Source organism: Ursus americanus, chromosome 19 (assembly GCF_024610735.1).
Source record: "Ursus americanus isolate L20-20 chromosome 19, mUrsAme1.1.p, whole genome shotgun sequence".
NCBI lineage: Eukaryota > Metazoa > Chordata > Mammalia > Carnivora > Ursidae > Ursus > Ursus americanus.
Genome location: NC_142145.1, coordinates 54173140 through 54191671, shown reverse-complemented (window position 1 = coordinate 54191671; position 18532 = coordinate 54173140). Strand labels below are relative to the sequence as shown.

General features: G+C 44.3%; 1 protein-coding gene across 2 annotated transcripts in view; it reads left to right on the top strand.

Annotated features, from left to right (window-relative positions):
- LAMA1 (laminin subunit alpha 1) overlaps positions 1-18532 on the top strand; it is a 159295-nt gene that overhangs the window by 117621 nt on the left and 23142 nt on the right. The window contains exons 37-49 of one of the 2 annotated variants that reach the window (XM_045781938.2): positions 1911-2121; positions 2317-2433; positions 2537-2700; positions 4558-4693; positions 5366-5459; positions 7018-7134; positions 10048-10095; positions 11127-11309; positions 11939-12093; positions 13613-13756; positions 14744-14877; positions 15714-15864; positions 16618-16742. In XM_045781938.2, coding sequence (XP_045637894.2) covers positions 1911-2121; positions 2317-2433; positions 2537-2700; positions 4558-4693; positions 5366-5459; positions 7018-7134; positions 10048-10095; positions 11127-11309; positions 11939-12093; positions 13613-13756; positions 14744-14877; positions 15714-15864; positions 16618-16742 — 1779 coding nt within the window. The remainder of the gene's footprint in view (positions 1-1910; positions 2122-2316; positions 2434-2536; positions 2701-4557; positions 4694-5365; positions 5460-7017; positions 7135-10047; positions 10096-11126; positions 11310-11938; positions 12094-13612; positions 13757-14743; positions 14878-15713; positions 15865-16617; positions 16743-18532) is intronic. The other variant, XM_087869967.1, reaches the window with a different exon arrangement.

The window sequence follows — 18532 nt, the reverse complement described above, 5'->3', positions numbered from 1 at the left end:
TGCTTATCATGCTTGTATTGCTGTCCCCAGGACCACGCCCACACGCAGAGTTTCCCTAGGGCCTTCAGGACTCCTGGCCGAGGTTTCTTAGGTTCTGTATTAAGGATGCACAGCTGGATACACAGGGAAGGAGACACAGCAAAGTGTGGAAGAATCCATGCAGCCTTCCCCAAGCCCCCTCTCTCTCCTGGGGGGGTCACAGCACACTCCATCCCAGCAGTGAAAATGCAGTACCGCAAGTGTGATGTTTCTGCCCAGGGAAGCCCATTAGAAGTTCAGCATCCAAGGTGTTTGTTGGGGGCTGGCCCCACATGCACCCTCTACCTAGCACATACCGAATTCAGAGTCTGCGAAGGAGAGCAGGTGTTCAGCATAACCACTTTGCTTGCACAAATGGTCGAGGCAGTGAGCCACTCTTATCAGCTAGGGAACAGTGGGACCACTCGCAGACACCAGCCAAGGGCTGGCAAAGGAGAGCTGACTGCAGCCTGCTGTCCCGGCTGTGCACTGTACCCCTGATTGCACGCTTTACCTTATCATTCCTAGCTGTGTTTCCCAGCTGTTTTCCTTGCTGGGGTCCCCAGAGCTATCCAAAACTACTTCATTAAAGAAATGTGTCCTGGGGTGCCTGGGGGACTCAGTTAAGTGTCTGCCTTCAGCTCAGGTCATGATATCAGGGTCCTGGGATCGAGCCCTGTGTGGGGCTCCGTGCTCAGTGGGGAGCCTGCTTCTCCTCTGCCCCTCCCCCAACTTGTATGCCCACACGCACCCTCTCTGTTTCTCAAATAAATAAAATCTTTTAAGAATGTGTTCCTTTGCAGGAAGAAATGAAGAGTGCTGCTGAGGCTCTTTGTTTTTAAAGTGCATCAAGTCATTGATGACTCTGCCATTGCCTGTGATCACAGGCTAGGTGGTAAAGCCACTTCATAGATGAAAAGTTGACCTCTGTTTTAAAATTTCTTCGATTCTTTAATGGTATGAAGGGATCCATGGTCAGACGTCAGAAATATATTGGATTTACTTATGTTTCCCATGTACTTTTGGTTCTTGTTGCCTGTATCATAATTATCATGAGAAATCATGAGAAATGGTAAGACTGTTCGAATTCCTGGTGGTGTTCCAACGATGTCAGCGTATGTACCTTGGGAAAGTGTTTTCTGTTGTGTCTTAGGCCAGCAATATGATGTCTGTGAAAGCTGAGGGTGACGTACAAGGCATTTTCCCTGATATTTTTCAATGTTCTCCTGAAAAATTGAAGCAGGAAGTTAATTGGATATATTCAACCCCTGCAAAGGTTTATATTGTGAACATTTTATTTTGTGTAACTTTAAATTCAAAATTGATCTAAGCAAGTAATTTGATAGCATATTTACAAAAGAATAAGAAAACCTATCTTTTGATTTCCTAAAGCTTGCTCTTTCCAGTGGTACAAATTAGATCTTTCTGGCATTTGGATTTTCAGTTTTTATAAAATCTATTTTTTAACTAGTTGCAGAAAAACCCTTATGTCCTCTAAATACATCAGTAACTTCATAACAAATGAAGCGAATCCGTGAATAGCCTCTTTTCAATTTCTTGCTGTACTAAAAAGCAAGATGGCCGTCGTCCTCGTCCACAGACTGTGGTCCCGATTTTCTGCACCCCCGCCCACAGAGGTGATTTCTTTTAATTCCTTTAATAAAACATGTCAGGAACTTTGTGAATAAAGATTGCTTGTTAAGGATAAAGTGTAAATACGCCATGCCTGTAGCTGTCTTAGAAAAATCACTTCCTTTTGTAAGAGGTGATGATGTACCACTTCCGACGGCAAGAAGACACGAGGGATGGGAATGCAGGGTCCTTCCCTGCCCGTTCACGATAGGAACATCGTCGTTCATTTACTTACTACCTACACCGTCTATATTTAACAGGGCTGCTGAAGATTTATTGTCACAAATTCAGAAGAATTACCGGAAGCCACAGAAAGAGCTGGAGGTCTTAAAAGCAGCAGCAAGCAGCCTCCTTTCAAAACACAACAGTGAGCTGCGGGCGGCAGGAGACCTGGCGAGGGGGGCAGAGGCGGAGGCCCGGGAAAGCGACCGCCTGCTGCGCATTGCCCACGCCAACCTGCAAGAATTCCACGTGAGTCTTCACAAAGACGGTCTCCTTCCTTCTCAGTCAGGGCTGGGAGCCCAGCTCTCCTCTGTCAATAATACCATTTTTAGCTTCTTTGAAAACAAGCCCCAAGTACTAACTGAAGCACGTAGAGTCCGGCAGTAACGTGCAGAAGCTGGCTCGCTTTGGTGAAGCTTCCTCAAAGGTGACTTTTTGCCACAGGAAAAGAAGCTACGTGTTCAAGAAGAACAAAACTTGACCTCGACGCTCATTGCCAGAGGGAGAAGACTGCTAGCTGCCGTCACAGCCCGTGCAGAGGCGACACAGAATGTTCTGGCAGTAAGTTATGGCTCGGAGAATCTTCACAGCCCTCACACACGTGCACATGCGTACATTGTTCAGTAGATGCATGTATGCTCACGGTCTGAATCCCTCTACGTAGCAGTTAGAGCGCCACCGTGATGAGCTCCTTCTGTGGACTGCCAAAATCAGGCACCACGTAGATGGTCTGGTCATGCAGATGTCCCAAAGAAGAGCACTGGACCTTGTCTACAGAGCAGAGGACCACGCAGCTGAGCTCCAGAGACTAGCAGGTGCCCTGGACAGGTGAGAACACACCTTGCAGGAATCCCGGGGCGGGTGATCCATGGAGCAAAGAGAGTAAGAGTGGCTACTTTGATCACGATGTTGAGTCAGTCTTCTTTTGCCTACAAACGAAGACTCCTAGTTTATTCACGTGGCAAGGAGGACTTCCTCCCATGTCCGGTAACGTGGTTATCCTTCCGCATGTGATGGGAAAATGCACACTGAACTGGATAGAAGTAAAACAGATATTATGCTATAGTATTAAGCCATTAACTATTAAATGCTCAGGGCTTTGTTAGGTTGGACAGAATGAAGACATTAATTTTATTACAAATCTTGTTCTCCCGAAGCGTATGATTTGGTTGGCTTAGTGTGGTTGGAGGTTATGGTGGCCCACACCGGCGGACACCATCCCCTTTACTGTCTGTTTCCTGAAGGCCTACTGTTGTCTTAGTTATCTTAACATGTGTTTTTAGCATTTGTTAAATATGTCTTCAGCTTGTGACAAAGCGGCTCTAAAGGAGAAACATGACTTGAGGACAGTGGCTCTCAAACTTGTCTGCATTTTGGAATAACCTGGGGAACTTCAAAAATACTGATGCTTTTGTCCCCTTGTCCTCCTCCCACTCAAAGATTGTGACCTGGGCTTTGTCACAGTTTTAAAGATCCCCGTGTTATCGAATGTACAGCGAATGAAGGAGCCAGTGTTTCAGCCTCATCAGAGATTTACACAATATTGTGACTTAATTGGTCAATTTATTTCTTTAACTTTGTCACCATAATAGGTAGAAAAAGCGTGGCCACTGGGAATATGTGTGCTGCAGTGTGTGGGTATGTTTTGTGGCAGGAGAAAAATAAATATCTTTCCGATTTGAGGAATGCTGCCATAAAAGATGAGCTCACACGAGGAAAGCAATTAAAAATATGATAGAATGTCGTGTGGGTCACGTGTCACGTGGACCCTTACCGCCTACACATGCCAAGAAATCCGTAATAGAAAATGGAATCAGATACTCAGCTTTTCTCTTTTCATCAGCTTTCATTATTTCCCAAAAGAGGAAAAAAAAACCTCTGCCTACGTACACAGCTAGAAACAGCCCATACTACCCAGTAGGAATAGTAAACGCAATTTGGTATGCTACACGACGTTACATATCATCATATCTTTTACTTATAAATCACCAGATTTTGCCAATCAAGTAGTTACGACTGGTGTCTGGTTTGGGAATCCCTCAACTCGATAACCTTGGGAAGAAAATGGAGTGAGTTACTCAGCAGGCAAAGATGTGTCAATTGTCAGATTTCATTTTCCAGATAGAGTTGAGCTGGGTGAAATTGCACCATTACCAGCTGGCAAGTTCACAAGCGATTTGCCCACTTGTAAGAGTGAAGTTCGAATGATTGAAATATTATCTGATCCTCCTTCCAAAATCGAGTGAATTTCATCAAATTGGTACATACCTTTTGAGGAACAAGATCCAGCATCCTTATAGATGCTTAGGGAAGCTTTTTGAAAATTAGCTAGTGCGCAGAAGGAGAGATTACAGCCAAAGCAAACACGCAGTGGTACCCCAGCCATACGCGGGGGGTCTGAACGGAAATGAGACTGCTGAAGGCAGCTGGTGGAAACTGATGGACGGTTAAAACCAGGGGAACCAGCAATAGTCCCTTCTTCGGGTGTTAATTGAACAGCACTTCTGAGTGTTCTCATGACAGTGTAACTACGGGCTTTCAAAGATCACCTTCAGAGTTAGAGGGGGATCCCTATGTTGTTATTCCTTGAACTTTTCTAAGCGTAAGAAACCAGGCAGCTTTCAGGAATAGTGGGCAAGTTCCACTTAATTTGTGCTGACTTCTATAAATGTGCTGATTACACAGTAGCCTTGGCGGCGTTAGACACGTGTCCCTGAATGCCACCAGCACAAGCCACGTCCATTCCAACATTTGGAGCCTCATTGAAGAATCAGAGAAAGCGGCAAAAGATGCTCTCGAGACGGTGACTACAGCGAGCGTGGTGAGAGCTGCCCCAGGGGCCACACTGTGCACCTTCCTTCTCTAGGCACTGGGGGAGATTGTTCCAGAGGTGCTGAGCCCAGAGTCAGGGGCTTAAATTCATGCTTGTCAACATTCTTGTCTGGTGAGATCTGTTTGGCTCTGTCATCATGTGATAGAAGTTTTAATTTCATAGGGCCGTAGATACTTTTTAAGATTTTATTGATTTATTAGAGAGCACGAACCAGGTGAGGGGCAGAGGGAGAGCCCCGACGCAGGGCTTGATCTGGGATCATGACCTGAGCTGAAGTCAGCCGCTTAACTGACTGAGCCACCCTGGCACCCCTTAAGGTCATAAATACTTCTTTACAAAGACCAGTGAGGAGAATCTCAGAGTTTCTTATGACAAAAAGGATAATGCTTCTTGATACTACTTGAGACATCTTCTCTCTGGAGAAATCCTTGCTTAATGTCCGGGTTTCGTCTTCATATATTTAAAAATAGTTTGTGTTCTTTCTCCTCACCCGTGAATTAGGACCATTTAAATTGTCTCTACCCATTATCCAGAGGACTCCCATGTTTGGAACTAGACCAGAGGCTGTTCTGATAGAGTTGCAGCCCCGTCTCCAGCGGGAGTCCACCTGCCCCGTCCTCCCCCCAACCATGGCCATGTTTAAGGTGTCCTGTTTTCCAGTTCTCAGAATCCCTTGTTTCTAATGGAAAAGTGGCTCTCCAGCGCAGTTCCAGATTTTTAAAAGAAGGCAACAGCCTGAGCAGAAAGTATCGAGGTATGTTTCTAACTTGGACCGTACTGATAAGCAGACTTTCTGAGCATACTGCTGGAACATTCTCCTTTCCTGGAGGAATCTGAACATGAACACTTTGTCACAATGACATTCCGATTTCCTGTCCTAGAATCATCACATAATTAAAATTTTTATTTTAATGACCTCTCTTAATGTGCGGGCACCTCTAATCTTCCAAAGTCTCGTTAAGCCTTCTGTGGTAACTGAATCCTCCATGCAAGGTTTTGGTTCGTGGGCTGCCACCGTTTCGCAGTGTGTGTCAGGTTCCCTTTGGTTTCACGTGCTGCCCTGTTCGTCTTGCACTGTCTCACAGTTTCGTGAAGAGTTGTGTTGTGTGTGATGCATTTCTTTTGCCAGTGTTGACAAACAGGGCTAATATAACGCTAGGGTCATGGTAGCTTCTCATTAAATCATTATTGACTTAGATCGTAACAGACTTATCAATTTTACAAGAAATACCTATGCAGTGAGTTTTTCCTGAAGGGTTCAGTAAGCAATGATTTCACATATGTGAGGCTGTCCAGGAAACACAACACAAAATGGCAGCAGGGATTTGTGGCGTGAGAAAAACATACGCTTTTCACCTTAACATATTCTAATCAAGTCCTTTCCTGTAGGAGTAGACAGTGGGCTACACAAAGCTCACACCCCTCTAAGAACACTTCCATGCCCAGTCCTGGATCCTCCCATGCCTTTCTGAGCCAAGGGCCCGGATGTGTGCATAGCTTTGGTTCTCTGTGAGTGACACAATTTAAATGTGATGTCATCATCTCACGGAGTAGAAAGTCCCTCACACTTGATCATAAAGCAGATGAAACACAAACTCTAGCATCAGTGTTGGGCTGTGGTTTCAGCTCACATGGGGAAAGGTATGTCAGGGGCCACCAAATAGTGACTTTTCTGGCAATTAAAATCTTAGGCAGAACCATCGTGTTCATCAGGTATCTTATCCATAATTCATTTTTAACCATGTGTCCAGCATTTAGACGTGATTGTGTGTTACACACAGAAATATTAAAAGTAAACGCTTTAATCCAACAACTTTGATCAGACTTGACGGGGGCTGAGCTGAGCACCTGTCCTGTGGTGAGAGGGTGGAGGGAGGGGAGGCGCCCCAGCCAAGGAAGCAGGGGGGCACTGGGGAAGATTCCTGGGCAGGACGATCTTTGGGGCTTTACAACCCAGAGAAGAGAGGTAGACAAAATTTATGTGTGGACAGGAAGTTAGTGAATGATTAAGACTGAGGGATTTAAGCACAAGTCTTCACCTGAACTCTAATTAAATTGGACATGCAATTCAAGAAATATTAGGGAGAAGGGCAACAAGCAGAATAGAAAAAAAGATCTAGTAAGCTAAAAACACTCTTAATTTCTACAATGAGTGGTGCTAAGTCTTGCTGGAAAAATTTCAATATGGGGGGGGTGGTGTCTGTAAAAAGCTGTTGATTCTGTAGAGGGGTCAGAGTGATGAAGGAAACTGTTGCCTAGACAACTTTTGAGTTGGCTACCCTAAGAGGGCACTTTTCCCCCCTTTTAAATAGATATCACATTGAAACTGAGTGAATTGAAAAATGCAGCAAACAGATTTCAAGAGAATGCTGATACAATTACTAGGCGGGCCAATGAATCACTCTCAATACTCAGAGCAATTCCTGGAGGTAAGTGGGAAGGGGGTTCTTGATTTAATTAATGTTTGCTCATTGTAAAGCCGTTACACAGGAGCAGAAGGAAGTCCTGTTGTGAGTCTGAATAACAGCCCTCACTCAAACTCCTGACCAAGATGGATAGAGTTTTTACTGGCAGAGGAGTATGATTTGGCAGTGAAGATAACTATTTAAGTAACTCAGGAACGCCTGTATTGGATTGTTAGAATCAAACTCTGAAAAGCAAAAAAACCTTGGGAGACTTGATGCTACCCCATTTCTTTTATTTTTTTTAATAATAATTTTTTATTATGTTATGTTAGTCACCATACAGTATATCCTTAGGTTTTGATGTAGTGTTCCATGATTCATTATTTGCATATAACACCCAGTGCACCATGCAATACGTGCCCTCCTTACTACCCATCACCGGTCTATCCCATTCCCCCCCCCGAAGCCCTCTGTTTTCCAGAGTCCACAGTCTCTCATGCTTCATTCCCCCTTCTGTTTACCCCCCCTTCATTCTTCCCTTCCTTCTCCTACCAATCTTCCTATTTCTTATGTTCCATAAATGAGTGAAACCATATGATAATTGTCTTTCTCTGCTTGACTTATTTCACTTAGCATTATCTCCTCCAGTCCCGTCCATGTTGCTGCAAATGTTGTGTAATCGTTCTTTCTGATGGCTGAGTGATATTCCATTGTATATATGGACCACATCTTTTTTTTTTTTTTAAGATTTTATTTATTTATTTGACAAAGAGAGAGACAGCCAGAGAGGGAGGGAACACAAGCAGGGGGAGTGGGAGAGGAAGAAGCAGGCTCCCAGCGGAGGAACCCGATGTGGGGCTCATCCTATAATGCTGGGATCACGCCCTGAGCCGAAGGCAGGCGCTTAACAACTGAGCCACCCAGGCGCCCCTGGACTACATCTTCTTAATCCAGTCATCTGTTGAAGGGCATCTCGGCTTCTTCCACAATTTAGCTATTGTGGACAATGCTGCTATGAACATTGGGGTGCATATGGCCCTTCTCTTCACTACGTCTGTATCTTTGGGGTACATACCCAGGAGTGCAATTGTTGGATCATAGATTAGTTCTATTTGTAACTTTTTAAGGGACCTCCACACTGTTTTCCAGAGTGGCTGTACCAACTTGCATTCCCACCAACAGTGTAGGAGGGATCCCCTTTCTCCACATCCTCTCCAACAATTGTTGTTTCTTGCCTTGTCAATTATTGCCATTCTAACTGGCGTAAGGTGGTATCTTAGTGTGGTTTTGATTTGAATTTCCCTGATGGCTAATGATTTTGAACATTTTTTCATGTGTCTGTTAGCCATTTGTATGTCTTCATTGGAAAAGTGTCTGTTCATATCTTCTGCCCATTTTTTTATTTATTTGTTTCTCGCGTATTGAGTTTGAGAAGTTCTTTGTCGATCTTGGATACCAGTTTTTTATTTGTAGCATCCTTTGCAAATATCTTCTCCCATTCCGTGGGCTGCCTCTTAGTTTTTTTGACTGTTTCTTTCGCTGTGCAGAAGCTTTTTATCTTGATGAAATCCCACAAGTTCATTTTATCTTTTGTTTCTCTTGCCTTTGGAGATGTGTCATGAAAAAAGTTGCTGTGGCCGATGTCATAGAGGTTGCTGCCTATGTTCTTCTCTAGGATTTTGATGGATTCCTGTCTCACATCGAGGTCTTTCATCCATTTGGAGTTTCTCTTTGTGTATGGTGTGAGAGAGTGGTCAAGTTTCATTCTTTTGCATGTAGCTGTCCAATTTTCCCAGCACCATTTATTGAAGAGACTGCCCTTTTTCCTCTGGATGTTTTTTCCTGCTTTGTCAAAGATTAGTTGCCCAAAGAGCCGAGAGTCCATTTCTGGGTTCTCTATTCTGTTCCATTGGTCTATGTGTCTGATTTTGTGCCAGTACCATGCTGTCTTTGTGATCACAGCTTTGTAGTATAGCTCGAAATCAGGCAATGTGATGCCCCCAGCTTTGTTTTTCCTTTTCAACAGTTCCTTGGCAATTCGGGGCCTTTTCTGGTTCCGCACAAATTTAAGGGCTGTTTGTTCTGGTTTTTTTGAAAAATGTCATTGGTATTTTGATTGGGATAGCATTGAAAGTGTAGATTGCTCTGGGTAGCATAGACATTTTAACTATATTTATTCCTTCGATCCATGAGCATGGAATATTTTTCCATCTTTTTGTGTCTTCTTCAGTGTCTTTCAAGAGTGATTTGTAGTTTCTAGAATATAGATCCTTTACCTCTTTGGTTAAGTTAATTCCGAGATACCATATGATTTTTGGTGCTATTGTAAATGGAATGGATTCCCTAATTTCTCTTTCTTCAGTCTCATTGTTTGTGTACAGAAATGCAACTGATTTCTGAGCATTGATTTTGTATCCCGCCACATTACTGAACTGCTCTATAAATTCTAATAGTTTGGGCGTGGATTCTTTTGGGTTTTCCATATAGAGTATCATGTCATCTGTGAAGAGAGACATTTTGACTTCTTCTCTGCCGATTTGGATACCTTTTATCCCTTTTTGTTGTCTGATTGCTGTTGCAAGGACTTCTAGTACTGTGTTGAATAATAATTACGCCATTTCTTTTAAAATGGCTTGACACATTGCTTCAATGAAAGGGTCATTCAAGAAGTCAGCAAGAAGCTGAATGTTCGTGCTTTAAGGGAAAATGCTAGATTTGTTATAAATGGGGGCAATTAAAGAACTCTTGCTTGGTGCTCTTCCTTCAGGAGGCAGTAAAGCATTCTAAACTAAGCTCAGAAAACACTGTAATATGGATGGGTTGGAAATGCACTGTTCGTTACACTCCGAAACAGTATAACTGTTTAAAAGTATAAAACAAATGAGTCCAGCAGCCCTGCATCATTTACACCCGCTCAACCTTCTCTTCTTTTCTCAGTAAGCCCGACAAGATGCCTCACAGCTCCCGAGGTCCATGGATTCACCTGTAAGCATGGAAACTGCTGTGGGGAGCTGGGCTTGGGGCACTTTGGACTGACTTCTAACCTTAAGTCAGGGGAACATTTTCTGACCTGGACGTTTCTTTTCTTTTCTTTCTTTTTTAAGGACACATGATTTATGTTGATTAAACACTTAAAAGGACATTTTCAGGGGTGCCTGGGTGGCTCAGTCAGTTAAGCATCTGACTCTTGTTTTTGGTTCAGGTCATGGTCTCAGGATTGTGAGATCAAGCCCTGTGTCGGGCTCCATACTGGGCATGGAGTCTGCTTAAGATTCTCTCTACCCTCCCCCACAACCCCCCTTAAAAAAACACCTTTTTATTTGGAGGTATTTCAAACCTGCAGAAAAGTTGTTGCAAGAGTAAAAAGACACCTGTAGACTCTTTATCTGGCTTCTTCTAGTGTTCGTTTCTGTCCTGTTTGTGATTGGATACTTTAAACATAAATACTAGTGTCTTTAAAAAAAATCATCACCCAGATTTTCTACAATAACTGAATTCCATTTTATCTATAGTGACTGTTCAGTCTTTATGCTGCTGTTCCATCTAGCAGCCAGCTGATGTTGTGGGCAAATACCACTTCCTCTAGCCTACAACATGCCTATCTTACCTACAAATTTAAATTCCCCAACCTCCTTATCCCCACATGGGCCTATATGAAGAAAGTATTTAATGACTATGAGAAGGGAGTGATAGAAGGGAATCCAAGTAAAGAAATTTCACTTATTAATATCTAAGATGCTGAGAACATGACGATTAGCAGGTGATCTCACTGCATATTGAAATTTCAATACAGAGGATTGTTACCAAAACTATTTCATTTGTCCCTAAGCGGGAGCAGTAAGGCATAGGACATGTGGTCTTACTACTTCCATTAAAAACCAGAAGCCCCATTTTGTGTTCAGCATCCCATAAGAAATACTGTAATATGTTCCCATGAGAAGTTACATTTATCGTGGTTTATGGTTTTCCCCATGTATGATCACAGGAGTGCATGCTTGCATATAAATTTATTTCAGGTGTCAGAGACAAAGGAACCAAAGTCAAAGAGTTGGCCACAGCTGCAAATCAGAGCGCGGCAAGTACTCTAAAGGACGTCGTGGGATTGAGCCAGAAGCTGTTGAATACATCCACTGACCTCTCCAGGGTTAACGCCACCTTACAAGAAACCAACAAACTTCTACAGGACTCCTCAATGACCAGTACGTCCTGGTCTCCCTTCCCAGTGGGAAAGCCTACGGTGTGAGATTTTCAACTAGCCCAGTGTAGCATGGCGTCTTGTTGCCCAACAGCATTCCTAAGGAATAAAAATGCACTGATATCTAGATTGGCATTGATAAAGCAAGAGAAGGGCCTTGGGTAGTGCATGCTGCTGGCGCATTTCTCATAGACAGTGGACCCTTGGACAACACAGGTTTCAACTGCACGGGTCCACTAGACACAGATTTAAAAAAAAAATAAATACGATACAGAACATGTATTTTCTTTATGCTTTTCTTAACATCATCTTTTCTCTAGCTTACTGTATTGCAAGGATACAGTCTATAACACACGTAACATACAAACCGTGTTAATTGACTATTTATGTTGTTGGTAAGGCTTCCAGCCAACAGTAGGCTATTCCTAGTGAAGTTTTTGGGGAGTCAGAAGTGACACGCAGCTTTGCGACTGTATGGGGGTTGAGCACCCCCACGCCTGAGTCGTTTGAGGGTCAACCGTATTTACCAAATTTCTAGGCTTTGATCCTTTTATTCAGTGCATTGGTAATAAATAATTCATTTCTCTTGTTTCCTCCCTGCTGCCAACTATCTCGCCACCTGATACTTGGTAGCCCTGCTAGCCGGAAGAAGAGTGAAAGACGCAGAAGCACAAGCCAGCCTTTTATTTGATCGGTTGAAACCTTTGAAGATATTAGAAGAAAACCTGAACAGAAACCTGTCAGAAATCAAACTGCTCATCAGCCAGGCCCGGAAGCAGGCAGCTTCTGTGAGTGTGGGCTCCTGTGCTCGTGGGGTCTCCTGGTAACTCCCGGTCTCAGGGGACTCCTGCAGAGGGGACTGTCACACCAGCCCCCTGGACGTCTACTGACTCAGCTCTTACCGCCCACATTTCTCACAGCCTTGTCTACAGTACATTTAAAACTCTGTGTTAAGTATATTTACTTAAGCACACACACACACACACACACACACAAACACACACACTTAGGGGTGTGTGTGTGCGTATGTCTGGATAGATAGATAGATAGAGCAACTTATGACTTTTATTTATGGTGCCTATGCTTTGTCTTGAAAAGACCTTCTCTCCTGCCTGGGACAGTGTACTTACGTATACTTAAGTAGTCTCATTTTCTTTGTTTTTTGCTTCAACCTGTCTCCAAATGTTAGCGAAGAGATCTCATGTCTTTGTGGAGATTTATAATTGTAGCCTAGACTCATCAGTCCACAACTGTTAGCTCAGGTGGCCTACGGCCCGTGCTCTACGTGTTTACGTCCAAGTTTCCTTGGCCGAGTGTGGCATTACTGCCATCACTTTCCCAATGTGCTGTCAGTAATGCAAGTGTTCTTCAGAAAGTTTGCGCCCGTGAGCCTCATCGTCCAGGAGTCCGGCGACACAGCCGATACACACACACACGCTCACAAATCCAGGTCACTAGATGCATCAAACACTTGACAGCTGGAAAAATACCAGCTTGAGAAAATGTTTTACGACCATCCATAGCGTGTGCATTGCTTGTGCTCTAAAGGGGAGGCGTTTGGGGGAAATAATACTTTCGAGAGACTATGCAGTCACCACGCTACTGGGGACTTACAGAGGACAGATGTGACCTCTGGTCTCATGTTCATCTGCTCAAACCCTGCTAGCTAAGAAAAATCAGTTCTGCAGTCATCCCCCGCCCCCCGGCACCCGTGGCCTCAATATTGGAAAATTGCTGTAGGTTGACATGAGCTTTGGTTTCTGTTTGTTTCCAAGAAAGTCACCAAGTAAACGTAAGCCCGACGGATGTTTCTAAATGCTCTGATTAACACACACGTATAATCTTTAAAGCTAATATAAGAAATATATGCAAATACTTAGAGAAACGTCTAGTAAGTGCAAAAGTTGCTCTATAAATATTTGCTGAATGTATAAATAGATTATCCCTTCATTTATTTGACACATGATCATCAAATATCCTCCCTGTGTCAGGTGTAAAGATTCCAGGGTGATCTGGATAAGCTCCTTGTCTTAAGGAATTAAGTCTCACATGAGTGAGACTGTTTCCTACGTAAAATACTCTTAGAACTTCAAGACTGACTTTTCCATCTTTAAGTAGTTCACCAAATAAAATAATCGTCATCACCACCTGATCTCTCACGTTATGAAACACAAAGCATTATGCAGCCTCAGGAGAGGAAACCTGCCTGCCAGTGAAAATTGCTTCTGGAACAGCACTTTTGCTCTCCTGGCATGCTGCCAACGTGTGTCACTGCGTGATTAGGACACTTCCTCTTTCCTTTCACAGATTAAAGTTGCCGTGTCTGCAGACAGAGATTGCATCCGGGCCTACCAGCCTCCAATTTCTTCCACTAACTATAACACGGTAACGCTGAACGTGAAGACAAGCGAGCCCGATAACCTTCTCTTCTACCTCGGGAGCAGCACCAGTGTGAGTACGGACCGCGGAGAGCAGCAACGACTCTCTTGGGAGCATGTATAGTTTCTGAATTGGCAGGGGTTTTGGTGAAAAACACAAATAGGGCCTTGGTGAAATCACTAATTCTTCTAAGGGAACTAAGCTTTTGCTAAACTAGGGGCATTAGATTAAAAACACACACTGAATGCCTGTGAGGAGGACTGCGATATTGAGGGGGGTCTTCCCTCTGCCATCTTCATCGCTCGCTGTGGGTACCATTTCCTAATGGCTTCTGCAGCCTCTTCAGTCACCGGGTGTAGGCGTGGGTGTGTGAAGTGGATCTTGGTGGTGGTTATCAGGAGTGGAGGTGTGCACCCTAACGGGCGTATCAGCACCATCCAGCTTCACCCAGGCTCCTCCACCCGGCGAGATTCTGGTGGCTCTCAGAGGGGCAAGTCCCCTGTGGAAACCATTGATACCCTTGGTTGCCAGTGGGAATGGGGCAGAACCCTTGGGGGTGTGAGAGCAGAAAATGTTAACAAGCACGAATTCTGAAATGTCTTCTTGGGAGCTAAGGCGCAGAGCCCACGCAAGTCCCTGATGGGGCATCTCTTGGCTCCTGTCTTACTGCACATTCACGTTCACTCACTGCCTTCTCAGACTGGGCAAACAAGCAAGTAGAGCGCCTTCGCTCATGTTCCCTGTAAGCTACTGGTGACCCCCAGTGAGTGTTCCTGGGGAACATTCTGGAAGGCACTGTGGAGGGCCATGCGGGGCAAGGGAGGTGGGACACTAATATCCAACGAAGCTTAGCTGTCTCCAGTACTCTGAGTCATGCTCCAGCTCCAGGAAGGGGAGCATTTAAAGACAGAAGACAGGGTTTGTTTGTTTGTTTGTTTGTTTGTTTGTTTGTTTTTTAAGAAGAGAGGAAATGCTCCAGGAGCTCATTCTTTAACATATTTTGGTCGTCATGCAAACAGTCGGCACGTTAACTCATCCCAGCTCATGCCCGCGCCCCAGTCTGATTTCTTGGCAGTGGAGATGCGGCGAGGGAAGGTGGCCTTTCTCTGGGATATGGGCTCCGGGTCCACGCGGTTGGAATTTCCAGACTTCCCAATTGACGACAACAAATGGCACAGTATCTATGTAACCAGGTAGTAGAGAAAGTTCTCTCCAAGGGTCTCTTTAAAACTGTATCTTATAAATTTGTAACATATTTGTCACACCCTATAATCTTTGAAACTTCAGGGAAGTCAGATTATAGTAAAAGGATAGTTGGTTCAGATTCACTATAGAAATAAGGGCTTTTTTTTTTTCTTATTACAGAAGAAATAAGCTTTGTTACCAAAATCAAAAATAAAAGAAGAAAAAAGTTAAGTTTGTTGCCTTTAGAATGTTAGGTCTAAAGGTGAGGCGGCCAACCCGGTAAACTTTGTTCTCCCTGGTAGAGGGGGTGAGAGGCAGCAGGGTAGAACTTCCACGTGGCAGGTGCGGTGTGCACACAGAAGAGGAAAGAAGGCAGGGGTCTAAGTGGGGAACGTGGTTCCTTAAAATTCAGATACAAAGCAAAATCCTTCCTTGTAAAGCCTCTCTCCAGCAGTAGCTTCTTTCAAGGTTTAGCTGTATCTTTCCACTTTTCCATAATACTGTGGTGTGTTCTTGCTCGTGTGTTCTTGCCTTTTGCTCTGTCGTTTATGGAAATGGAGTAACACTGAAGGCCGCAGACTGTTTCAAATAGAGTCAACTCATTATTTGTAACTGGTCGGAGCAAGGAGGTAGCACGATGCAACTTACGATTTAGAAGACCTTCTCCGCAAGGTTTTGCGAGTAAACTGGGGGTGGGGTGGGCAAGACTGGAAGAGGGAGACCAGTGGGGGCCCGCTGCAGGGAACACGGGGAGAAGCAGCTGGGTCTAGAAACAGATGTGTACACGCACTGACAGACTTGCAATTCCGAAAGTGTTCTTTTTGCAATTCTTTGTAACCCTTAGATTTGGAAACATCGGTTCATTGAGTGTAAAGGAAATGAGCGCAACTCAGAAGCCACCAACAAAAACAAGTAAATCCCCTGGAACAGCGAACATTCTGGATATAAACAACTCAACGCTCGTGTTTGTTGGAGGGCTTGGAGGACAGGTCAAGGTAACATTCCAGACGTTCATCTGAACAGGACTGACGGGCTGCTTTTACCTAAAACTGGTATGCTTAAATTATTGAATATATCCTAGGCAGGTGATTATTTCTTGTTTCTATTATTTTGCTTAATGACAGTAAATTTGCAGAGTTGGGCTGGTTTTCTAAAGCAAAAGACCCTGCCGAGTAAAGAGCGTAAATGGAAAAGAAGCCAGCGGCTCATTTTGCTATTCGGTTCCTTTTCCAGGACTGAAACAAGAAATTCCATATTCTGCATTCATTTCTGTAATTTCTCTTATTGCCGTTCTGACTCTAGTGGCAGAATAATGCCAACTCGTGTTTAGCACGGGGGCCGCTGCGATTTCTTTTACTCTACCCGCTATCCGCTTACTGGATCAAGCGGAGTCACCCGGGTTTGGTTCGGTGCCCCGACAGTAAGGGTGTCAGTCCCTGCCGGGCCCTCACCACTGACCAACATGCTCTGAATCTGTTTCCTCGCCTGTAAAAGGGGCTTCTCTCCAGGGACCCTGGTAACCGAGGTGATCTTTAAGATCCTGTCTGGTTATCACTCATTCTACGGTTCCACTTAATAATTGGGAGGAAATCCAGTGATCACAGCCTGGCCATTTTTCTGGATGTTGTTTTCTCAAAATCTGGGTGTTAGGTTTAAGTTCCCAGGAAGGAGTTTCGTGCATGTAGAGCGTGCATTCCTTCCCCGCCCCCACCCCCTTGGGTTATGTCTCTTCTGTGTGTTTGTATTAGAAGTCTCCCGCTGTGAAGGTTACTCATTTTAAAGGCTGCATGGGAGAGGCCTCCCTGAACGGACAGTCCATCGGCCTGTGGAACTACATTGAACGGGAGGGCAAGTGTCACGGCTGCTTTGGAAGGTAACGGGCCCCACGATTTAATACACAGTGTCATTCACACCCGAGAGCTGCTTAGAGAATTCACATGCCCATCACAGGTGGCACAGAGTTTGTCCTGTCGTCGTCTTACCCCACAGGGTAGGACGTAGGTCATTTCCTGACAGAAGCACGGGTATCCTTTTTAACCTTTACGGAGCAGTTTTCACTGTGCCCGTATGCTTTCATCGTGGGTCCTATCGCCGAGAAGCATCACACACCCTCTCAAGCCACCTCGGTCTCAGCCACAGGGAAGTCTTTGGTGAATCACTGGACATCGTTATTCTGAAAAGACCTCCAAGGATGAGAATTTTGTTTGTGCTGCCAGTTTTTATAGATAAATCTTTCCCATTCTGAAATTCTAGAATTCGAGAAATTAAATGCCTTTGGCAAGGGCGAACAGCTACCTGACATCGTTTGGCTGATATTGACATAATAGCTGGCATTTAATAACTCTCACTGAGCTCAAGAGCCCCCGTTTTACTTTCTAAAAAAATAACTAGCGCTTTGGTAATTAAGACAATAGATTGCCTCTGCCATTAGAGAAATGTAACATCTGTTATAATTCTGTAGTCTAATGGGCTGCTCTGTCCAGATAGATATCTGTAATTAACAGTGAGCTGAGACAAGATCAGTTGGAAGCAACTCCCATTACATTTAGAAACTCGTGGGCAAGTTTTCATTTTGTTACTGTCAGATCCGTTTTCTCTTAGGGCTTGTAACTTGGGATTTGGTGGTTTGAGCCTTTTATTTGCTTCTTTCCCTTTATTTCACTTGCTTTCAAAGTCATGACCAGAACCTGGTTATTGGAGCCTTATGACTGAAAAAAATATTAGCTTTGGTGTCTAAGTTTCTCAGGCTTCCTCTCCTACCAGATCCCTCTCGGTGACTTTGTAGTAAGTCATTTCACCTTGTGGAGACTTGGTTTCTTCTTCCAGAAAAGGAAAATGAAGAGTATGTTGTCTTACCTCCCACCCTGGTAATGAACACATGTCATGATGTATTTGAAAATACCGGATAAATGTGAAACACCGCACCAGTGTTCACCTCTGATCTTCCTGTCACAGTCCATTGCTTTTTAGGTGGATGTCTCAGAATTATTTTCTTGACAATAAGTGCGTAAAACCCAAGGTTTTATAATTGGCAAATAAGATAAAAAATGATATTACCCAGTGAGGTAATGACACCAGCTCTAGAACTCTGGGAGCAGAGAACTCCCCATCACATCCCCATCCCTTTTTCCTCGTGCTGTTTTTCTAGCAGGGAAGTTTCCCCAGCGATTTAGAGATTCTAACTTGAAAGCTGTTCTGACCCCTGGACTCTGGGCCCCACATTGACCCCAGATCATTAATCTTACTTGTAGAAAGGAAGAGTCTTAACAGAGCCCGAACGTTTCTGATACGGAAAATGTCCCCCTACTTCAGCTGTTACAGTGTTCCCAGTTTCGCCTGTCATTTTCAGGGTTATCTTAAAACCCCCGGCCTTGAACTGCAGCAGTGAGTGAATTAAATGCCTGCTAGCTCTTCTCTTTTGTTGGAATGAGGAAGTCAGTTTTCTATGTGGCCACCGGTTTTCTTCTCTTTGAAGAAAACCCTCCCACCTCATGTCCACCCACCTGGACCCCCGGCGAAAGATGAAGGTTGCTACAGACCGAGAGGAGGGCTTAGCAGGTGCCGCCCCCCTCCTGACCCTAGTCCTAGAACTGGCTTTTTTGTAGAGGGCTGACCACCCAGCTGAACCTTAGGACCAGACTGACTCATGGGCTCAATCAAAGG